The following is a 25384-nucleotide window of genomic DNA, read 5'->3' as shown; positions in this document are numbered from 1 at the left end:
ATAGAGTAAAGGGGACACGCTTTAGTTCTTTGTAATTAACTGTGTAAGTGTGCAGGAACACCTCAGGATGCCTCTTCGAATGGTGGCAATATCTGAACCAAATATATAAATATGTCGACTCGCGCCTTTTAATAAACGGAGACATCGCGTGTTACCTTAATTGTTGTGGATACTTACGTAATATCTCTCTCTCTCTCTCTCTCAGCGGAAACAGCAGTGAGGTGAGGTAAGCATATCGTACTTTTTTTTGTTTGGGACACTTATGTGATGTTTCTCGCTCTCTCTCTCTCTCTCTCTCTCAGCGGACACGATGACTGAAGTAACAGACCGTAAGCCATGGCAGAAGTGAAAGTGCTCCAGAAAGTATCGCTCAGCCGGCATTTCCTTACCTGATGCCTGCGTGTGTTTGGAGTCTTGGGGGGACTAGGATATAACCAGAGTGTGGGGCTTTAAATCCACTACTGTAGGCCACTGGTGTTGTCCGTGGCCCTGACATTCTGATTTACTCCTTACTACTCTTCTACAAGCTTAATATTCTAGTATTCTCCCTATTTCAGGTTGCTGGAATATGGTTGAGCTCATCTCCATCTTCCTTTGTCTAAACACGTTTCCTCTTGCGGGACCAACTTTAATTCTGTGATCATCTAACTCGTTTCTCTTCACATCGTCTGTTCGTCCCAGCGCAGATCCATCTTTATCAACTTTTCATTAGATCTTGCATATGCCTCCTGTTTTAGTTCACAAATCATTATAGTCCTTCGCTTCTTTCCTTTGATATTTCATTCACCTTCATTCAGCCTTTCTTTCTATAAATTGCTCTTCATGCCGTAAATTTTCGTCATACCAAGTCGATCTATGTGTATCACCTCGATCGTCATTATATATTATCATGATCTTACCTTCAATTTTAGTTCACAAATCACCTAAATCGTCCTTCGCTTCTTCCCCTCGATATTTCAGTTACCTTCATTCATCCTTTTGTCAGGCTAGCTGTTACCACTCGTTATAGACTCTAAGCTTGTGATAATGGCTTTCACTTTCTTATGATATGTGTTGCATGTCCCCATAAGCTGACGTGTGGTCTGCGAATTAAGATGCATGTATCTAATGGCATGGCAAAAAGAAGGAAGCGTCTCTCATCTCCGGTCCTTCATCTCGTTAAACAAATCATGAATGACGATTGGCAGCAAGTCTCGCCGCGGGCCGGGCTCACGGTGATCATTATTCCCACAAACCTGCCACAGACTCTTCCTCAGGAGCCTTTGATATAATTATGCACACACACGCCTTCACGCACGCCCTCACCCCTGCCCCCACGCCCTCGACCGCCCACACCTCCACCCGGGAAAATAGAAACGTGCTTTGGATAGAAATCAGAAGCCGCCGATAAATTCACGTGATATTACAATGTTGCTGAAAGAGTTGCCATTAAAGCGAGAATTTTATTTAGCGGCAGTTCCCGGCGGGCGAGACAGATGGCGCGAGAAAAGGGAAGCGTCCGAGCCTTATTTCAAAGTGTGGACGCGACTTGAACTTGCCATCCAGACCTTGCCCTCCCTTGCACCCCTCCCCCCTGCCCTACCCCCTGCCACTCACCCTTGTACAGTCTCCCTTACAACTCTGCCTCCGAGCGTGTGTTCTCATTTTCGTCACCCATCACCCCTGTCTCCTCCTCCCATCACCCCTGTTTCCTCCTCCCACCACCCCTCACTCATTCACCCGTGTTTCAACCTATCACCCCTGTCTCCACCTCCCATCACCCCTGTCTCCAACTCCCATCACCCCTCACTCATTCACCCGTGTTTCAACCTCCCATCACCCCTCACTCATTCACCCGTGTTTCAACCTCCCATCACCCTTGTCTCTACCTCCCATCACCCCTGTCTCCTCCTATCACCCTGTCTCCACCTCCCATCACCCCTGTCTCCACCTCCCATTACCCCTGTTTCCACCTCCCATCACCCCTCACTCATTCACCCATGTTTCAACCTCCTATCACCCCTGTCTCCACCTCCCATCACCCCTGTCTCCACCTCCTATCACCCCTGTCTCCACCTGCCATCACCCCTGTCTCCTCCTCCCATCACCCCTGTCTTCACCTCCCATCACCCCTGTCTCCTCCTCCCATCACCCCTGTCTCCACTTCTCATCACCCCTGTCTCCACTTCTCATCACCCCTGTTTCCACCTCCTATCACCCCTGTCTCCTCCTCCCATCACCCCTGTCTCCACCTCCCATCACCCCTATCTCCAACTCCCATCACCCCTGTTTCCACCTCCCATCACCCCTGTCTCCACCTCCCATCACCCCTGTCTCCACCTCCCGTCACCCCTGTCTCCACCTCCCATCACCCTTGTCTCCGCCTCCCATCACCCCTGTCTCCACCTCCCATCACCCCTGTCTCCACCTCCCATCACCCCTGTCTCCACCTCCCATCACCCCTATCTCCACCTCCTATCACCCTGTCTCCACCTGCCATCACCCCTGTCTCTACCTCCCATCATCCCTGTCTCCACCTCCCATCACCCCTGTCTCCACCTCCCATCACCCCTGTTTCCACCTTCCATCACCCCTGTCTCCACCTCCCATCACCCCTGTCTCCACCTCCTATATCACCCCTGTCTCCACCTCCCATCACACCTGTCTCCATCTCCCATCTCCCTTGTCTCCACCTCCCACCACCCCTGTTTCTACCTGCCATCACCCCTGTCTCCACCTCCCATCGCCCCTGTCTCTACCTCCCATCGTCCCTGTCTCCACCTCCCATCACCCCTGTCTCCACCTTCCATCACCCCTGCCTCTACCCATCACCCCTGTCTCCATCTCCCATCACCCCTGTCTCCACCTACCATCACCCCTGTCTCCACCTCCCATCACCCCTGTCTCCACCTCCCATCACTGCTGTCTCCACCTACCATCACCCCTGTCTCTACCTTCCATCACCCGTCTCCACCTCCCATCACCGCTCTCCACCAACCATCACCCCTGACTCCATACACCCTCTTCCCGCCTTAGTTTCACCTAGTTTCACCCCTGTTTCAACCTCGTATAACCCCTGTTTCACCCCTGTTTTAACCTCCTACTCCCTTGTTTTTACCTCCAATCACCACTGTTTCCACCTCCTATCACCCCTGCTTTCACCCCCTATTCCCCCCGTCTCCCCTCGTATCGCCCGTTTCATATTAGTTTCACCCGTTTCAATCTCTAATCACCCCTGTTTTCCCCTCGTTTCATATGTTTCACCCGTTTCAACCTCTATTCAACCTTATGCCCACCTCGTTTCACCTGTTTCCACCTAGCATCACCCCTGTTTCAACCTTGTTTCACCGCATCCACCATCGCACCACCCATGTTTCAGTTTCCTTTACTTGAGTTTCATCTTTCATCTTTCTACGCGCCTATTCCGCATGAGAATTTCTAATGTTTTAATAGCATGGCCCTTCTACTATACTGAATTAAAAAGGCGTGTATTACATCCTATTATAATGACATTCAGAATAGTTGTAATGAGTTTCAACAAAGTCAGTCTGCCACTTTATAATAGTACAGCGTCTACCATAGATATTACAAGAGCTTCACAGACACTTAATTGAAGCCTTATAGGAACATGGCATACCTAGCTTAGCTTAGCAACTCGGCAACTTAGCAAATCCCTCAGTACAGGTACAAAATTAATTAATACAACACATTACAGCAAGTATATCAAGCAAGAACGCCCTCAAATCCCTCATAATACAGGTACAAAGTTAACTAACACGACACGTACATTACAGAAAGAAAACTCGTATAAGGAACAAATCACCCTCAGGAAATCCCTATCAGGCAAGTATCAAGTTACAAGCAACAAGCAAGGGCAACCTCCAATCATTCATATTACAGGTACAAAAATAATTAACACAACACATTACAGCATGAAAACTCGTATATGGAACAAGTCACCCTCAGGAAATCTCTATCAAGCAAGTATCAAGTAAGAATGAAGCAAGAACATCCTCCAATCATTCATATTACAGGTTCAAAAATAATTAATACAGTACATTACAGCAAGAAAACTCGTATAAGGAACAAATCACCCTCAGGAAATCTCTATGAAGCAAGTATCAAGTAAGAATTAATCAAGAACACCCTCCAATCCCTCATTACAGGTATATATTCTGCATAAACACATGACACCACAGCAAGTATCAAACAAGAACGCCCTCAAATCCCTCACAGTACAGGTACAAAATTAATTAACACAACACATTACGGCATGAAAACTCCTATATGGAACAAGTCACCCTCAGGAAATCTCTATGAAGCAAGTATCAAGTAAGAATTAATCAAGAACGCCCTCCAATCCCTCATTACAGGTATATTCTGCATTAACCCATGGCACACAGCAGCCTCGGAGGGACAAGTCACGCTCAGGAAATCGGACGCCTCAGACAGTCAGACTCGCCGCTTGTGAGGTGCCGGGCGGACCAACCTAACTTTTTCCCGTGGCTCCGAGGACAATGACGCCCGAGAAGCGACCCGCCGAGGACGAGGAGGAGCAGGAGGCCAAGAAGCTGAAGGAGGACTCGACATGTTCAGCGAGCGAGGCGGCCCAGGACGAGGAGGCCAGCCAGGACAGTGTGGGCTCGGATTCAGCCTCCTCCTCAGACCCCGAGAAGAAGGTGCTTGCTGGAGGCCGCTTCCTGTCCTCCTGTGCGCCTCTCCCTGCCTCTCCTCTTTGTCTCCCTGCCTCTCCCTGCAGCTCAATCACCCTTACATAGTCTCCCGTAATTCCCTGCTCTTACTCTTCCTTACACCTCTCCCACATGCCGGGTTTTTCTCTAGTATCACACCCGACTCCTTCCTGTCCCTAAATGCTTCTCCCTGCCTCTTCTCTTTGTCTTCCTGCCTCTCCCTGCAGCTCTATCACCCTTACATAGTCTCCCTTAATTCCCTGCTCTACTCTTCCATACACCTCCCCCACATGCCGGGTTTTTCTCTAGTATCACACCCGACTCCTTCCTGTCCTCTTTGTCCCCTGCCTCTCCCTGCAGCTCTCTCACCCCTACATAGTCTCCCTCTATGCCCTGCTCCCTGCCACCCCCTACCTTCTCATCTACATGCTGGGTATTTCTCCAGTATTATACCCAACTCCTTCCTCTCCTAAATGCCTCTCTTAGTCTCCCTGCCTTTCCCTGCAGCTCTATCACCCTTACATAGTCTTCCTCTATGCCCTGCTCCCTGCCACCCCCTACCTTCTCATGTACATGCTGGGTATTTCTCTAGTATTACACCCGACTCCTTCCTGTCCTAAATGCCTCTCTTAGTCTCCCTGCAGCTCAATCACCCTTACATAGTCTCCCTTAATTCCCTGCTCTACTCTACCATACACCTCCCCCACATGCCGGGATTTTCTCTAGTATCACACCCGACTCCTTCCTGTCCTGAATGCCTCTCCTCTTTGTTTCCCTGCAGCTCTATCACTCTTACATAGTCTCCCTCTATGCCCTGCTCCCTCCCACCCCCTACCTTCTCATTTACATGCTGGGTACCTATTTCTCTAGTATTACACCCGACTCCTTCCTGTCCTCCTATACGTCTCCTGTCAATCTCCCTGCAGCTCTATCACTCTTACATAGTCTCCCTTTATGCCCTGCTCCCTGCCACTCTCTAGCCTCTCATCTCCACATGCCAGATATTTCTCTAGTATCACCTGACTCCTTCCTGTCCTCCTATATGCCTCTCCCTGCAGCCCACTCACCCTCACATAATCTCCCTTCATGCCCTGCTCCTACTCTCCCTTACACCTCCCCTACAGTCCTGTATTGCTCTAGTATTACACCCGACTAGCTCCAATGCATGACATGTTTATGATAGCTTTAACCTGGTAGTAGTGACGGGCCAAATTTGTGGCTTTACCGTGTAGCAGCGACAGGCCAAATTTGTGCCATGATATAAATCCCCCAAAATAGATGATGCATAATCTGATCACAAATGCTTTGATATATATTATGAAATGGTTTGTGTGAAGGGTGATTTTTTCTCATTTTTCTCGCTTGGAGGGACCATTAAGAAACATGATCCCCGCTGCTACCGGGTTAAGGTGCTGCTTGCCACACTGATAACCATTTCCATTGCAGGTTACTCATATTTTACCTTATATTTGCTAGTATTGGTGTCCTCTTTGTAGGCCAAGGTTCATATTCTTAATCGTACTGGGCTCCCATTACGGCTATATCCCCTGACCATAGCAAAAATTAACCTGGTTTTCTTGGCGGATTTTTTCATTGAAGGTGCAGAAGTCTGGTAAAACTATCACTAACACAGGATTAACAGTCAGAAATGAAATACTTTTTGGTTGAGGGTAAAGGTTACAAAAAAGGTTCACCTGCCTTGTACCAGTAGTGACCTTACAGAAAATCAAGCAAGGGCAAACTCTTCTGTGGTAAGGCTTTCTTGAAGGGAACTAAGAGGCAGGTAAATTTGTAGCCAACCCCTCAGTATTAGAATAGGTTGTTTTAATATTAATGAAGAAACAGGCATTTCATTATCATCATGATCTTTAGTCACAATTACTTCACTGCAGGACAAAGCTCTTGACATATGTTTTCCACCTCTGTCTGATGTTAGTGTATCCTATCCTGCTATGGCAAAGGTTATGGTCGTATCTCTACCTGGATCTGTCTCCCTTGACTTTTATAATTCCTGTATTCCCAGTGTTGCTTTGGCTGTCTGGCTGCCATCAATTCTTTGAGTATCTTAACATTCGTCTGTTCTCTGATTCATGGTGCTCATTTCCCACACACCCATCAACAGCTTGACTAACCTGCCCTCACCCCCTGCAGCGGCTGAGCCTGCCGGCGCACCGAGGCACCGTCGTGTACACCGGATGCACGCAGTGGGAGTACATCGGCCGCCGGAATCTGAAGGGCATCCCGGCTATGATGCACCACGTGCCGCGCCGCATTGCAGCCTTCAAGGGTATCCGGCTGGCCTACGTTGCCTCTCACTGCTCGGCGGCACACACCATATTCATCACCGAGGAGGGCAAGGTGTTTTCCCTAGGTGAGTGGCACCTTGTTTTGTTTTGTTGTGCTGCTAAAGTTACTAATGGTTCTTGGAGATGAGTATACCTGAGCTTAATTGACCAATGGTATGTTTTGATACCACTAATAATAATAATCTTTGACAGTAATATCATGATAATAATGATGATAGCACAGTGAGTTCTTGCATTGTGAAATTTTGGTTAAGGAAATGACCACAATCAAAAGTATTACATGATAAAAATTTTAGTTAACCAAATCTGTTTCCATTACCACTGGGGGGAATTTCAGTTAACCCTTTCATTGCTTAATACCCTCAGCGAGGACTAGTGTAACTTGCCGGTGGTGCTAAATGCTTGCTGCGAGCACCAGTCGCACTCAAATTTGCCGCATACGAGTGTTCCTACATTATTTCTCACCCCACAGCATTGCAAATTCAATGTTTTTTCCACTAAATTTGTTGGAAAATCATATTGGCCTAGCGTGGAAAATCTACAGACGAGTAACTGGTGGATGTTGTTGTCCAATATAGCGGCATTTTTCCATAGCTTCACCTATCACCTGACTGATTTTTTTTACCAAATAGTTGTAAATTTTGCAGTTGGCAGTACTACCCTGCCAGCACCCCATCAAGAGATATACTCAGTTGCCTCAATATGGCTGATCGGCTCACACGCACAGACATAAGTGTTCACAGGCAACATCCCCTGAACGTGCCTGTACATTAGCAGGAGAGGCTTACATAACCGAATCGTATAGGTCTGGGCCTCCTCTTTCCAATGGTGTTTTTGTTTTTAGCTGTGATGAATAGTTTTTGAGATACAGAGGTTAAAAGAGCCCTCCCCCCTCCCCATTGGGCTACCTGAGTGTGCCTGGGGGGGATAGTCACTTCCCCCGCAAAGTGCAATGAAAGGGTTAACCATATCTGTTCCCGATCACAACTGCAAGGAAAAATGGCAGCATCTTTGGAGAGTATTGCAACAGAGGACGTAGTGAGGAAGATAATTCATCAACTGGGCTAATGGCATCACAGTTTTTAAAGAAAATGTAGGGATATCAGGTATGCTGGCAGCCACTAATCTGTATCTGACAGGTTGCCTTTCTGGTGCTCTCCCTGCTGCCCCTTGCCCTCCTATTTGACTCTTTGACCTGTATTCTCAGACACTTTTGAGTCCCATAACAAATATTTTGGTAAATCTTAAAGGAAATTAGCTGGGTTCTCATTATTATTTTTCATATTCATGGTGTAGAAGCCTTGCTAAACTATCACTAGGCTCATAAAACTACTCATGGAAATACCTACAACCTCCACGAAAGCCTTATCAAGTGTGGGTGTGTAAGCTGCGAAATGTTTCAGAAAATGGGTTTGATGCATCTTTAAAAAAATCACTACATTGTATTTTCATCACCTGTCCAAACCACCTCATTGATTTGCACTTCACTTATTCCATAACTCCATATTCTATGCCTCTTGATTTACTCATTCACTCCACCCCACTCTGAGGCTTTCCCTCCCATCTGTGCCACATCTTCAGGACATTATTTCTTTACTCACACCCTCCCATCATGTTACAGTATATGCTCCTCTAATTTCTATTGCATAGGTCCTTGCCTTTTGAAACTCCTTCCATGCCCATGTTTGAGAAGCACAGGGCAAGGTTAGCAGAATGGTGCCATTCCTTAATCTTCCCTTTACCTTTCATGATTCCCTTGCTTGGCCCTGTGGCCCGCCTTCCCTTCACAGCCCTCTCCTGCAATTCTCCCTTCATGCTTCCATGCTTAGATAGAACTGCTGTCAGACATTAGGCATATAAATTCTTTCACCTCTGTCATTCCCCCCAAGCTTACCTCACACCTAGTTGCTCTCATTAAGGTAAATTGACGCCTCATTCATCCCCACTTCAGGACGCAATGAGAAGGGTCAGCTGGGTATTGGTGACACAGAAGTTCGCTCTGGGGTTGTTTCCATGGACACAATGTCGGAGTTCACGGTGGTGGGGGCGGCAGTGGGACGCAACCACACGCTGCTGCTGACGGACAGGGGCTCGGTGTTTGCCTGTGGTGACAACAAGTCCGGCCAGTGTGGTGTGGGCAACAACACAGCGGTGCTGCACACGCCAAGCAGGATCAGCTTCAAGGAGGGGAAAATTGTCAAGGTGAGTTAAGATCAGGCAGCAACTTAGCTTGTTGCTAACTTTTGCCTGCCTGTACAGAATCCTTCCCCTCTGCAATCAGGAAATACTAATATGGTATGGTCCTACACGTTGATGACTTCAAAAATTACTTGAAATTATACTAACAGTCAATTAATATGTTTGCACTAAGTACACTGTCCTCACGCCCTCAGCCAGGCACAGCAAAACAGCACCGCTGCTGTAACAGACATTCTGCTGTGAATTACAGTCTGTGTACGAAGAGCAGAAAGCTTATGTAATGGAATTTTAACCATCTTGAATACTGTTTGGGAAATCTTAAATCTGGGAAATAGCGTCTATAGGGAACCTCACGTTTGGTGATATTGTGGGTGTGTTGTGTCGCTAATACTAAACAGGATGTCTTATGTACTGGGTTGTAAGTAGAGGAGTGTAAACTGTTTTGTCTTATTTATGGAGACCACTCAAACAACAATATTAACTAGTGTGAACTATCCATGGGCCTTGCTGCTCCCATTGCACAAGATTACTCAGGCGCCGTACAGACATAGATTTATACGGCCGTGTTCTACTTCACCTCCCTGTGGTGCCTTAATCTTTTTCAAGAATGAATTGCTGGCAAACTTATGAACAGCCTTGCTTTGGCTGTATGGCCTCCATCCTATGACATGAACACTGTCATGAAGGGAGTATCTAGATCCATCCTATGATATGAACACTGTCATGAAGGGAATATTTAGATCCATCCTATGACTGTCATGAAGGGAGTATCTAGACACCTAACCCAAACTGAAGTTCTCTTTCAGCTACTTTTACTTTCATTTTGCTTTGCAGGAACAGCACTAGAGTGGTATACTTTGTATTCTTAATTTTTCCCTTGAGCTGACTCCTTCACACAGAAAAAGTCCCACCAGTTCCAACATTGATAAATCCTATTAAACTGACACCTCCATTTAACAATACTTCCATTTAATTTGATTGAATAGAGCGTCTATTGCTTTGGGAATTTCGGATTATGGGACTTATACGGTACATTATACTGGTGTGTATTCTGTCTGATGGTGGCGATATCGTACATTTATGAATGACCGCAGGTGAGTGTCTCCTTGTTTGATCATCTGCTGCCTCTGCAGTGACAGGTTGGTGACTTGGTGGTGTTAGGCAATTATTTGTGAGGGTAGGTTAGGGGGTGTCTGTTTAAATTGTCTACAACCATTTGCACCAATTAAAGAGACATGTACCTTGCCCCTAGCAATAATATGAAGGCATAAAGGATCTTTTCAACAGTGTGGAGTGACTACTCAGTTATTGAACTAACATTCCTACATTAACATTGCATATACTAAACAAAGATTGTTACATAAATATTACACATTTCTGCAGGTTGCTTGTGGTGCTGAGTTCAGCATGATTGTGGACAAGAAGGGTTACCTGTACTCGTTTGGCCTGCCGGAGTATGGACAGCTCGGCCACAACACTGACGGCAAGTTCTTCATCACCAGCAACAAACTGTCCTTCCAGCACGAGCGTGCTCCCCGCCGGGTGCCCATCTTTGTGGAGCGCAGCAAGGATGGCCACCCCACTCCCGTAACTGACGTGCAGATCGTGGACATCGCCTGCGGGAACAACCACACGGTGAGCGGCGGGCCAGTGAGGAGTCCCGGGAGCAGGCTGGGCCAGGCCAGGGCACTGTGTTGATCAAAGTGGAGTGTTGGCCTGCAGCCAGGCTGGGAGAAATGGGAGCGGAGTGTCAGAGGATACAAAGATTGATTATTTTTTCTTCCTTGCAACAATATATACTGTTAAAGAGCAAGTATTTTATCCAAGGATAACTTAAGTATTTACTTACATAAAAGGCTGACAGTTTATTGGCTTATCTAAAGAAAACTAAATTTATTCATAAACTTTTGAATAATTTAGCACAACATATAGTGACAAATTTTCATAATTTAAGTGCTGAAAACTAGTCATAAAATGATGAATACCAGTAGTAACTTTGCATCCAGACAAATTGTGGTGAAGCCTTTGGGTGCATTTCTGTCAAGCATATTTGTACAGCAGATGCATCACTGCTCATAGTGGCTGCCATCTCCAGGCCTTTACTCTTCAGCGTGTCCTGCTGTAGCCACCAGCCTGTCAGCCTCTCTACAGGCTTAGGTGTAAGGAACAGTTTTTGCATGTACTTTCTGAAGTTCTTAGTATCCTAAGAAGTTTTCATGATGTACTGCTTCTTCATTGGCATCATGAGCCAGATACCTTACATACAGTGATATCTGTTCTGTGCTGGAAGTGTCTTCAAGAATACCCAAACACCTTGGCATTGATTCTTTTAACAGGTGTTTATTTTGTGTAGCATACTTGGCTTTTGATTGTTCAAGGTGAGGAGAGAAGGAGGACCTACTGGAAAAGGTTACTGAGAAATGTGCCAGTCAAGGTGGGATAGTCAAGAGGGAAAGTTGAGAGAGAATAAGACTGGTTTGGGAAAGTACAGAGAGAGAGTAGTTGAGGTTAGACATTCAAAGCAAAATCTTTTATCTTATCTAAATCTTATTATCTAAACTTTTCATCTGCTGGGTTAGGCCTGGCTAGGTAAGGCTAGGTGTTCAAAACAAACTCTTTCATGAAAATGTAAACTGATTCAAGCCTGTCTCACCCCAAGGTTGCCGTTGATGCCAAGAAGCGGCCATACTCATGGGGCTTTGGCGGGTATGGCAGACTGGGCCACGCTGAGCCCAAGGACGAATATGTGCCTCGCCTCATCAAGTACTTTGACGGACACAACCGTGGCGTGGACAGGGTGTACTGCGGCTCCACCTTCACAATCGCCTGCAGTTCCCTCGGCGTGTTCCTGTGGGGCCAGACCAAGCGCACCGGCGAAGCTAATATGTACCCAAAGCCCCTTCAAGACCTGTTCGGCTGGGGCGTGCGGGCCGTCGGCTGCTCCACCACCTCCGTTGTGGTGGCAGCGGACGACAGTGTCATAGCCTGGGGGCCGTCACCCACCTACGGGGAACTGGTAGGTAGAACATTTTCTTCTATTTTAGGGTAGAGGAGGCAGGGCCAAGGTGAATAAAACCCTGAAAAAAAAACTAACATGTACTCTTGTAAAAGGAATGCAGAATACAAAGACAAGAGATCAGTTTTGGTTAGAGTGTTGGTGTCTTGATGCTCCCCTCTTGAAAGTCCAAGTCGTAGGGGGGCAGAAACAGAGATGAAGGAAAGCTGTTCCTGAGTACTGGCAATATGGATAAACAAGTCCAGATACAGATTGGCTCTTGCTAAGGAAGTTAGACAGCATAGGAATGAGCTGAGAAGTCTTGTTCAGTGGGGGGTTGGAGGGAGGAAGGCATGCAGTTAGCAAAGTCAAGGGAGCATTTGCAATAAAAGACAGCCAGGGAAGCAACATTGCAGCAGAGTGTAAGAGACTGCTAAATGACTGAGAATGTGAGAAGGTCTTGGGAATGTAGTAGTAGGAAGAATGTTATCAAATGTTACCAAGTCTTTGCAGAAAGGGAATATGAAAGTTCTAAATTTTACTTTGCTAATAGTTCACTTGCTGAAAGCTACTGGTATGGTAGGGTACAAATTTATGGTATGGTGTGGTTGTGGGAGAGGAAAATCTGTGATATTGTGGTATGGAATTTTTGACAGGTTCTGAAACGTATGTATGATTAGCTCTTCGTACTTCTGTTATGAAAATAATGTACCAAGTGTGGTAGGTCTTGATACGCTATGAATGTGACAGGTCTTTATTTGCTTGACAAACTCATGGCCAGGACAACAGTATTCCTGTCCCAGTGCTGTGAGGGCCTCGCCTCACCTCAGGTCACGGTCCCAAGGCAGGGTAGGGGAAGGGGGTAATTACTCCAAGGGGTTGTGCCCAGAGTTTTTCCCAGAGTATCTGGAGCAGACTCACCACCTACACCACCTCCCTCACCTGTAGTTAAGAGTTTGTATATAATATGCCTCCGTGGTCTAGTGATCAGCAATCCTGGCTACTACTCTGCGGACCCAGGTTTGAATCCCGGCCCTGGCAGTCGGCGTGCAGCTCTTCCAGCTGTTCATCCTCCCTTTTGGGCTGGTCAATAAATGGGTACCTGGGGAATCCTGGGGAAGGTAAACTGTGGTAATCCTGGATTTCACACTGGCCTTTGTCTCTTGATAATTGTTTCTTACCAACCACAGGCTCAAAGAGCCAACAGATTAGAGATGAGCACTGCAACCATGCGCAGTCATAGGTATGCACCCACCTTTACCTTTACCGAATTTTAACAGTATTCTGGAACACACTAACATGATAGCACATTTTAAGAAGGAATGTGTTCTATGAGCTGTCATTCAACCAATATGCAATAGCTCATGACAGTATGGAGTATGGTTGTGTTGTAGCATGAAATTAGGTAGAGTGTGAACTGTACACACATACCTGCCGTATTTTCCCTACAGTTGCTTTGTTTTCTAAGAAATGAAGCAAGGTGAGCAATGCAATGCAATGCAGTGCAAAATTATTTGACATACAGTACCCTCTCGAGTTTCACGCTATCCAAGATTCACGATCCTCGAGTTTAGCGCTTAGTCCTAAATTCTTACCATCAGGACTTTCGTGCATTACCGCCACGAGTTTCGCGTTGCTTTGACATGTACGGGTCACGTTTACCTACCGTCGGCGCCATGCGTGCTGCCTTAAAGGGCGGTGTCCAACCATTGGGGTTATGGGCAACCGCGGTTGCCTGTATGCCCAACTGGGAGAGAGTTGTTGGTTGTCCTTATGAATGGAAAACGGTTGTGAGTACGAGTGTGGGTACGTGGGTACCGAATGGCTGCATGTAAACAAACAGAAGACGGCAGTGGCTGAGGAGCAGTGGAAGATGGTCCACCAAGAGACTCGTAAAATGGACTGGCAGAGCTGCTTTGCTTACTACTTGATTAACAAGATAAGAGAACACCCCGTGCTGGGGAACCACAGTCCAAAAAACTTTTTTGTAGATCTCCCGGTGTTGTTTTCCTCTTCTTCTTCTTTTGACCTGTAATACATGGCAGCGACGGTGAAAAGTAACAGTGGAAAATAGCAAAAGGGCATAGAAAACCAAAATCAGGGAAAGAAAAGAACAGAAAAACACCTAAGTTCAGGGTGAAGTGTATAAGTGCGCACTGTGAAGTAAATAAGGGCCGCTTTCACAGTCACTGTTTGTTTTGATTGTTACCAATGGCGGCGATCGACGCTATAGTTTTCCACGTGAAATTGGCCTATGGGGTAGTGGTGGCTGCAGAGAAAGCGTCAGGTGTTGAGAGTGTATGGTAAGGTGCGGGGCGGGGCTTACCCCCCAGCCGCCACGAGGTGCCGTTGTAAAGGCAAGACCTCCGACACCATCACATCACATCACTACCCATCGGCCAGTTTCACATGGAAATACTAGAGCGGTGATCCCCGCGACTGATAACGATCAAAACAAACAAAATGACTGTGAAAGTGCATGTTGTGAAGTATAAAAGTGTGGAGAAGGACCTAAGAAGCGATACAAAACATTACAGGTCAAAAGAAGAAGAAGGTCCACTGTACACTGGCCGGTGTTGCGAGAAATATCTCCCCGATGAAATTAGTCATTCTGCTGTCCACCACGCATGCGCGCTGTAGGAATACACAGCATTAAAAGTTAATTTGCCTGGATTTGTTCTTTTTTGCCCGCTTGTGGTCTTTGTGAGCGGTGAGGGAAATATGGAAGCAGTAAGCAAGTTGACCCTCTCTGCGAGCTATTTCGCGACTGCGGCGGCAGTTTACGTTCAATAGGCATTGAAAAGTCAATCATGATGTTAGTGATTTAATGATTTATAACAGAAAGAGTTAGCAGATTATACCATAACACAGAAAACTACCAGAAGCTATAGGTTTGTCCAACTGTACCACGGGTGACCATGAGCAACCACCCTTACATTAGCAGATGACACCACGTGGATCACAAGCGTGTATTCAGAACTGCCAGCCAATTGTAAGGCAGCTGCCTTCAACTGCAGCTTCAGAACGACCTGTTCTCACTTCCCATTTTCTGCCTATTACTATTTTGAGATAACAAGAGTAAAGTCGAAAAAATTGTGATATCAAGGGAGTAAAGTCGAAAAAAAAAAAATTCCACGGGCCAGAACCAATAAGCGCTTTTTCATGTATTTCAATACCTCAAGTTTCGCGATCCTCAAGTTTAGCGCTATACCTTCGGAATGAAACAAGCGCGAAACTCGAGAGGGTACTGTACTTGAATTTTATATTGCAGTACTTTGTCTCATTGTTCTTTTAAAGAAAACAATGAGAGGTACAGTTGACCCTTGAAATTCACAGATTTAACTGAACGGTGACTTCAGTGCCTTTGTTACCAAGTGCCTTCACAGGATCACAGAATGACTTTGTGTCAATCTAATGACTACATGATGAAACTGAGTCGAGGCCTGTTACCAACTTAATCCCTGAACGGCAGCTCCAGCTTTATGGCCACGTGTTATGCCCCCTGCACACTGACCCTGCTCTTAGGGTTGTTTCTGTACGAGACAACCCTGAGCGGAGGAGACCAATGGGATGCCCACATAACTCATGGCTGAGTCAAGTCGATTGATCCTGCCAGGAGGGACTTCAGATAGACAGGATATCTTGCTTGGGGGGGGGACCGTTGGGAGTGGAGGCGGCAAGTGAATGAAGCAATACACCCTTGGATGTATGCTTCCCATTAGTTAGTTTTGAGGATTTGCAGTCTGTCCCTGCATGGACGGAGTCAGTCCCGTGGCTCAGCTGCTGAAAACTCCTGTGCCCAGCTGTTGTCTCGGTCGTTTCATTTCCTAGTATAACCACCCATAGTATTGATATTTCACCATATGTTTGTGCTCTCATGTGCAGTGCTGTGCTAACAAGTGAGTGAATTAATAGTGAAGCAGCCTATTTTGTGCAAGCTTGTGAGCCCTGTTAGTGAAACCCTTGTGCCACATGTGCAAACATAGGCCCCAAAGGTGCTGCCTCTCCTGGTGCAAGTGGTGAGCCCAGCTTTTAAGTGCTCAAGAAAATGATGAACCTTGTGGATACGTCAAGTTGATAGGCAAGTGCTGGGAGGAAATTAGCCATGCTGCTGCATTGTCTTGAAAAATGAAGCTAAAATACAGGAGTTGCTGGCATCTGCTGTGCCGCCCTCAGCCAAGCAAATGCCAAAGGTGTGAGACAGTGCAGTGTCCAAGATGGGCAGTGCCCTTTTGGGTGGCTAAATGATCTCATGGACTCCAATGCCATTTGTGCAAAGTTAGTCTTCATTTGAAAGGATGACTGTGCCATGTGCTGTTGACCCCGCTGCCCCTTGCCCTGCCCCGGCCACCCATCCTGACCAGTGCCAGCAAAGGTTGGTTCCAAAATTTTATGAGATGCTTCTCCTTGCACAATATTAAAGTAACAGGCAAATCAGTGTCAGTTGACCAGACCACGAGGCAGCAGCAGCCTTCCCTAAGGAGCTTATGAGCAGGTGTGGAATATGGACAAAACAGGCCTGCACGGGGGGGAAATGCCTGCTGGAACCATTGTCTCAAAGGAGGCAAGGAGGGTGCCAGGGTTCAAGGTAACTTAGGGCACCTGCACCTTGCTGCTGTGTGGCAGTGCTACTGGCCACATGATAAAGTCAGGCTTTATCCATTAATCCGCCAACCCCAGGCCACTGAACCTCCTCCTGGTGCAGTGGATGAGTGAAAACAAAGCCTGGACCACCAGCACCAATCTCATGGATGGCAGTCACCACTGTCGTCTGGTGGAGGTGCAGGTACACCTGTCCCCCTGCATTCACGGGTTCACTTTGTGGATTCCCACCTTTGTGGGTTAGCTCCAAAATGCACAAAGGCAGCCTCAAAGGATTTTTCGCAGTGCCACTCTTAACATCCTAGTCTGCCTGTGGATGATTCTGCCTTTCTTAGGGAAATGTCGATGTATTCATTCATAAACCAGCATGAAATAGCATAAGTAGCATTATTTATCAGTTATTCATACTCTAAATTGTAATGTAATTTATGTTTTCTTACTAATATGTAATTGCTAAAATCTCACTTTTATTTCTAAAGTGCTGCCTGTAGTACCTTTAGGCTTTCTTGAGGGGCCTCTTGGATGACCCCTGCATCCAAGACCCCGGCCCATTAGTGGCGCAGGCAAATTCTATTTGTAGTGGCTGCTGTGATATATGACTCTTGCTTGGCCCATGTCCCCCGGTGCTTCACTTGACTGAAGTCACTGAAATTAGGGTTGATTGAAGATCTGGGCAGCATGTGGGTAATCTTCTGCCACTCTGATGGTTATAAATTGTCAGCGTTCATCAGTGCAACTCTAACCTAGGTGCCCGGGCTCACTACTCCTGCACACTGACCACTCTGCCACTGCCTCCCCTTAACTTAATGTAACTGTTGGGTCCTCACCACAAAGCCTCTGACATTTTCTTGTTTAATTAATGTGTTTAAGCATATCATACCTTGCAAATTATTTACTAATAAATGTTTTTTTCTATAAACATCAAGTAATTAAAATATGAAATGGGTAAAAACTGGATCATAACTGCATGTAGCTGCTCGGCTGATAAACATAAAGAAATAGGTCCTGTCGATGGTAGGGCTGGGCAGGTACCAATACCAGTACCAACAGTACCGGCTATGTGGCACGGTAATGGCACCAGACTGCTCGGTATTAGTAGCTGAGGGTATTGCCAGTGCAGTATTCATCATTCAGGGGGAGGTTAAATAAGTATTTAAAACTTGTTTTTAATACTCGTGTCTACATCAATGTCTACTCTCGAAATCCACAAAGCTGCAGGGTTTTCTAAGGGAGTTTTTGAAAAAAAAGGCCATACCTCATAAATGTCTGCCTTAACTGAGAGTCAAGTAGGTATTGTGGCAGCACCTGAGTCTTCTTGTGGATAATTTTGAGTTGTGGAAAATGCTGATAGAGACACTGAGTTCTTACTGTACAAACAACATGAATGTTTCAGGGCCTTGGTGAGAACTGCAGGTCAAGCACACAGCCCAAGGAGGTGAAGGCCCTGGAGGGCTGCCATGTGGAGCAGATCACCTGTGGCATGGGACACACGGTCCTGCTAGTGAGGGACGAGACCGACCAGGATAAGGAGATACTCGGCAAGCTGAAGGAGATCACTCTCTAAGGTGCCAGCAGGGACTCACTAAGCAGGACTGTGGTGGTGTCCACTACAGTAAGATTGCAGATAGTTTTGAGGTGGCAATTTTTTAGTGTTTCATGTTTGTATTTATCTTTTGAGTTTACAACTTAAAGGATTTGTCTGTAATGTTCAATTGCCATAATTGACAATTATCTATTTATTTTCAAAATACAGGTAAGCCAAGTACAGCATATACTTGTGAAAAGTCAGTCCCTGTAAACGTTTACCCCGGGCCAAAGCTTTGGGCCAAGGCTTTGATGAGTTCAGTTGAGGAATGAGTTTGATCCCTAAGAAATGTACCATCCATGTAAAGTCAACCTCCCAAACCTGGCTGCAAGAAAATAGTGTGACTTTTCTGTGAGTATATACTTACTCCTCTTTACTTATTTATGAGTATGTGACTGAATGATTTGCTTTTATGCAAACGTCTTACCACCTAACCTTTGTTACTTAAGATGCTTTAGTGCAAACCAAGAGGGTGCTGGCTGCTGCTGGCACACCAGTCAAGGGAACCTTTGACGGCTGTGTCTGCCGGCTGGGACAAGGCGAGGCTCAGGCGGGGGTGAGCTGGCGCTGTAGTTCTTGGACTCTGTACTTGTGTTGTAAAGTCTTGGCAAAGGTCATGCTGGTGGGGTCAGTGGTGCACAGTGTCATGATGGGAGCGTCACCCCCGCCTCACTGTTGGTGCTGAGTGTGTTAGGGCTGGGGCGGCGAGGCTCGCTGTGCCGCCTGATCACTGAGTGACAAAGAGTTGCAGCAATAAGGTGGCAAATTGTAGCCAAACAGTAACACGTGAAGCTGTTCTGTGTTGCAATTGCTGAAGCTTGAAAGTTCTGTAGAGGTGACTGTGCCAGTGTTTCATTGCTTTATTTATTATTGGTATTTCACTTGTCTACATCAGAATTCTGTATTTATTTATTTATTCATATATTTATTTAATTACTTATTTTATTTTGCTGAGGAAGGAAATTTTCATTGACATTTTTCAGGCATGTTTTCCAGTGCTAACTCAATTTTTATACACCTCAATGATTTTTTTTTTTTGTGTAATTGGTTCAAGTGCAACAATGATGAATAATAAGTGATTCTATTTCAGTGAAGGGGATGAGACTGTACTCATCTTCACATCTGTAGTCAACAGTTGTTCAAACTTGTGTTCATTTAAATTTTTAGATTATATTCTTGAGAAGTTTTGAAGAGTATTTTGCTGCATTGGGCAGCAGATGGTTCCCTCAGGAACCAACTGGTGACTCAGCATCAAAACACAGGGTTTCTAAGATTTATAAACATTGTCCCCACCAATCAATGCAAACACATTCCAGCTAAATGTTAAATACCTCACATTTCTAAGCCTTCTGCATCTTGGTAACAAAGGTAAAACACAATTAAGGCAAAAGATGTGCCCCCAGATTTATGAAAAATTGCATTCTGTGGTACTCTGCTTCACTCAGCATCAAATATTTGCCACAACAGACTTGTACCACCATGCCCACACACTCACACCCTCTCTCCATAGTGCAATGGTTAGGGTGCTCGCCTCACAACAGAGGGGTCCCAGTTTTGATTCCTAGGTGGAATGGAGATGGAATGGCAGTCCTCTGTAACCTTTGACTTCTGGCCACCCAACAATGGACGGGTGCCAGATGTTGGTCAGTGGTTGTGTCCTGCCTCCTGGGTGCGTGTGGCTGTGAGGTTTTAGCCGTACCCAGAGATCTGTCACTTGTATCTCACTCATTCAGGGACGGTACTGGCGGGTGACCACAAGTAAAAAGTGGTCAGACCATGGGGGTGAATTACAAACACACACACACACACACACACACACACACACACACACACACACACACACACACACACACACACACACACACACACACACACACACACACACACACACACACACACACACACACACACACACACACACACACACACACACACACACACACACACACATGCACATGCACCCACACACAGGAAAACATAATTTGGGCACTGTAGTCATATCTCAGGAGCAGGGCAGTGTCTAAACACTGCTATAAGGGGGCGGGTCACTTCTGTTGGACAGTGTTGAGCAGTGATTTAGATCACGTACAACTTATGCCAAATTCCATTGTGGTCTGGGTAATAGTTGATGGGGTCTTCATCTCCATAGGTCTCCCCTCAAGATGGATGGTTCTGCCTCTGAGCCACACATTCAGAGGTGAACCTTTTGTGAGGCTTTGCTGGCAAGGTCAGTGAAAGTGTGTCTGAGTTCATTGAATTGTATCAGTGTGGAATTACTTGTCACATTTTGTGTTTCCTCATGAATGACATTGAGAGGCAGAGACTTTCCCCTGCCAGTACTTGTGTGATGGTCACAGTCTGTGCCGCCAGGCAACAGAAGGTAGAGGACTGGACATGACATTTGAACATACCTCTGACCTCATAAGCTAGGAGGTGGTGGGATTTTTTCCTTCATGAAACCTCTGCAGTGTGGAAAGGCAAGAGATGAAGTAGGTTTGTGCAAGTGCAATGTTGCATATACTTGGGCAAAAGTTTAACATGTTAAAGTTGACCCCCAAAGCTACAATATGTCTGACAGGAATACATCTAACCCCCCCTAGAAAAAGTATTAGCCATGTAAAGTCATCCCTCAAAACTGACTTCACAATTAAGAAAATTAGACTTTTACTTGAGTATGTAGGATGTTAAGTATTAGGGAAACACTCACGTTCCATAAATGAATTCTTCCCATTACATGACTGTGCCTTTACCATGCCATGGTGCTGCTGCTGCCGTGACATGAGGCATGGCCGCTGCCACACTGCAGAGTGGTCAGGTCATCTTTTCTGCTTCCAGGAAATGTTCACAGCATATTGGTCAGGGCTACCTGATTGATTTTGGGGGGGCAGTGTCAATCAGTTAAAGATTTTTACAAAAGATGCCAAAATCCATCTTTTACCAAGTAATATTTGAGGGGTTCATCCCCATCAACCTCCCATTGCCTGCGGCCCTCCTGGTGATAGGCTTGTGCCCGGTGGTGGGGGTGGAAGGCTTGGTGCTGAGTGAAGCAGGACTGTGTACTGAGTAAGATAATTTCTACCTCAGAGTAAGACTTTCCACAACCTGAGGAAGGAGCTGCTATAGGCCAAGTCTTGTGTTTGGTTGTCCAGGAACACTTAGGTGTTGGTCATGCCTTTTTCAAGTATTTCATAATCACACACTGGTCTGGAGTTTCCTGCTGTATAGACTCTTGTAAAAGTTGATCTCTGTTGTAAAAAGTTGTTTTGCACACAAGGCTCAGTGTGTTCAATAGAAGAATGATTCAACCTCCCTCTACAAAAGTAGTATACATTTAAAAATTGAGCTCTTACGCCTGTCCTTAAATTGGTAAAAATTATTTAACTTTTACATGAGATATACACTATTCATAATATTATGTGCAGGATAATGTGACAAGGACATTGATATTGAGGGTAATTGTAGTGTAGGGTTAATGCCAAGCTAATCACTGTCTCCAATGAAAACAAATGCTCATGGTTTTGATTTGAATGAGGCATGATAGTGAGACAAGATAACTTGAGACAATGCTTTGGAAGAACCAGGATCTTGAGGGATTGCCCAGGAAATGTTATGTACCTGATTTACAATAATTTTTTCAATACTATGGATAGGTTTATACGACTACTCAATATTTGTTCACTTGCAGTGGATGAATGAGGAAATCTGTGGGTCAGTACGTTCCTACACTTTAGTAGTGACTGTCATCTGTCCAGACACGAGTAGCTGTACGTGTAACAATCAAAGGGTCACTGCCATGCCCCAACACAAAGGCTTACTCAGGCCTGAACCAAACACCTCCATATGTTGTAAAGTTTTCTACAAAGCAGCAGACTATAGAAAATTTTTGTAGTATCCTCAAGTTTATCAGTTTCTCTGATACTCACCTTACACAGTAAAGGCCTATTCATCTGGGTTTCACCTGATTCGTGTCAACAGGAGATTTATAATCCCTCCGAACCACAATGACTTTCTGCTAGAAGCTATCTCACCAAAACCTTAAGTGCAGGAAATTATTGAAACAACTTTCAGATGGAGACTTTATTGTATACAAGAATCTTTTTGTAATTTTTGGTGCTTTGTGATAAACCAAACCAACTTTGGGGAGTAGAGTCATGCACACATGAAGCCAGTGTGTTGGAGTGTGTGACCGTGCCAAAGTCTGTGAATCACTGCCCTGCCACCTCCTCCCAACATGGACAGCCTGCTTGATGGAGAGCAGACACACCCACTCACACACCCTCAAGGAAGTCATGTTTGCAGTGTTCACCTGGCCTTGCTCAAATTGACAGTACATACCATATTCCTATTGTCCTGCACCTCATGCCAAAACAGTTGTGTGTAAATTGATAATTGTTTTAATATTTATTATGGATGTAGTGAAGGTATGAAGTTTAATTTGAAGGTTTCTGTCAGCCTTTAGGTAGTGATACTGTGTAGAAGACTAATCTTGAAAATAAAGTGATTTTATAATGACAGAAATCTTTATGGACCAAGGGACACAAAAGACTAGATTATAGTGCAATTTTTCCATACCTACAATGCCTCTGTAATCCTAGTACTTACAAAGTGGCAATGTTAGGCCAAGCTTCAAACCTTGATTGCATCTTGCATAAATGTACACAAAGACAAAGGATCACTTTCCAGGATCTGTGAGAAGTTTGACACCCATTGCTTTGATGTGTCAGCATCAGGTTGAGAATGCTAACTGTGAAACTAAAAACATCCAGACAGTTGTGAATGTTTTTGAAGGAAGGAGCAGTGTGTTCCAGTGGGGCTGCTGAAGAAAAGAGCACAAAGTGTTGGCAGGAAACCAAATATAGTTTTAACTTGAGGCTTTGAGGACTTCAGGGAAAATGTTCTGGGTGGGAACATTTACTTGAGTATAGGAATTTCATTTGTGAGCAGACAGAACAGACGTGTCACTCAAGCAACACAACTACTTAACTGAAGGCACGTTTATGTAACTGTTAGCCCCAGAAGTTGACAAGACTTTCAACATTATTGTTTTGCTCAGGTCTTGCCTAAGGAAAATACAACAAATATGTATTTAGGTTGCTGACCAACACAACAACTTGATAATGTATAAGTTGTATGATATATTTATTAACTTATTACACTTCAATTTTATTTCATATTTTAATCTCTACCCTGCCAGTATAGGAGACTGGGTTTTGCAATGATGATGTTTGATATTTTCACACCTGTATGTTTGCTAGCCGTACCATTACCTTGGGAGGATGTGGCTTCATTGATGGTGATTGTCAGTGCATATCTTAACTCATAAAAAATCTTTAGTTTGTAGTGCCTAAGGAAACAAATTCATTCAAACTTTACCGTGGAGGTGGTGCCGGTGCAGAGAAAAATATCAATCCATTAACAGTCCAACTCTAAACGCGTGACTTGGTAACCAATTTCCTTGCAGCATGGCACTTGGCGGGGAGGAGAGTGGAGGGTGGGAAAGGGAGGAAAGTGGGTAGGTAATGAACTGGCAGGGAAGAGAGTGGAGGGTGAGGAAGAGAAAAAAGTAAATGGAGTAACTATCAGGAGAAAAATGGAGGTTGAGGGTGGGAATAGGGGATGAACTGGCAAGGAAGAGATGAGAGGCTGAGGAATGGAGGAAGGAGAGTGGGATATCAACTGGTGGGGTGGGAAAGGAGACACCATGTGGAAAGGGACTACCAAGTCACAGTGAATTTACAGTAAAGTGGATGAATATTTTTGTCTGTGACTGAACCAGCGGTATTCAGAAACTGACCAAACGTGTCTCATGTGGAGGTGTCAGTGCAGAGTTGTCTGTCAATATTCCAGCGTTTGTTTAACCTCCTCTTCACCAATTATATGAGTCATATTCATCTCTTTCACCATATCTACTCCTAGAGACGCTGTATGTGCGTCATGGTCATTGGACTATTCTACGTAGTCTGTAAAACCAGGATATGGCATGGAGGTTATGTTTTGTCTGCTTGTATTGAAGGGGTTAATGTGCACGTAGATATCAGTGGACTGGACGCTCCTGTGTCCTGCCAGTGTACAGGTTTTGGTGGCCTGTGTATAGGTCCTCATTGCTTGTCTCTGCTGCCGCACACATCCTTTGGCGTGAGGCCTGACAAGTAACTCGTGTACATATGAACATGGCCACAAATAGAACAATACAATATTGCTCTCATTCTGCAGGAAATGAAAAGTGTAAAAAACTTACAGTAATTGCATCAAAGTCTTGTTTTTGAAGAAGACCAGGAGACTTAATTTCTTCAGATACATAGGTAGTTTAATGATATAACATTTTTAAGTTGTAAGTACTGTGTTGAGGAATGAGTGAGTGGTGGAGAAAAGAACAATCAGCAGTACTTTTTAAATGGCATAATGAAGTGTAATTGTCATTGGAGTGAAAGAGCACATGATTCAAGAAAAACGTGAGTGAGTGAGTAAGAAGAAGCAGCGTTCCTCATCAGGACAACACTAAACACTCCTGTGTATTACCTCCTGAGGAAAGATGCTCCTCCTTGTTTTTGTTTAAATGATTCTCATGTGCTGAAAGAGGAAACTTGCTTTAGACTTTTAGATCTATTTATATAAGTTTTAGATTCAGCCTAGTCTAGGATTAGGATTACTTTGTATAGAGTGCTGATTCAGTTGCATTCTTGGCGTTCATTCCAGCGGCTGACAAAGGCAATGCTCACAGTGCGGCATCATCTGCATGGCCTAGTCCCTCCAGGCAAGGATGTGACCTGTTCTATTCACCTTTTCATCCTCAGAAGTTTAAGATTGCACTCAAATACTGCTCCTAATCATTTCTTTATACCTAATGGAGAACTATTGGAAGATAAGGGCTGCAGCTGTCCTCTTGGTGTCACAGTGAAGTGGCCCGAGGCAGAGGTGTGAAGCTGTTGTTGCAGGGTGAGCATCGTTCTTGACAGGTCTTGCTGGGATGGGCCGCAGTGTCTTGGAGATACGGAAGTGTAATGAACGTATGTTTTTACAAGCAGTT

General features: G+C 45.2%; 1 protein-coding gene across 1 annotated transcript; it reads left to right on the top strand.

Annotated features, from left to right (window-relative positions):
• Nucleotides 1–4331: 4331 nt before the first annotated feature.
• LOC127008517 (protein RCC2 homolog) lies at nt 4332–20275 on the top strand (the record flags this gene model as incomplete). Its single annotated transcript, XM_050880631.1, is given in 6 exon segments — nt 4332–4658; nt 6822–7041; nt 8928–9178; nt 10559–10810; nt 11835–12191; nt 18166–20275. Coding segments are annotated over 6 exon segments (1413 nt in total). The 3' UTR covers nt 18337–20275.
• Nucleotides 20276–25384: the final 5109 nt, after the last annotated feature.

This window comes from Eriocheir sinensis, chromosome 38 (assembly GCF_024679095.1).
Source record: "Eriocheir sinensis breed Jianghai 21 chromosome 38, ASM2467909v1, whole genome shotgun sequence".
NCBI lineage: Eukaryota > Metazoa > Arthropoda > Malacostraca > Decapoda > Varunidae > Eriocheir > Eriocheir sinensis.
Note: the sequence above shows the minus strand (reverse complement) of the source record. Positions and strands in the feature narration are given on the sequence as shown.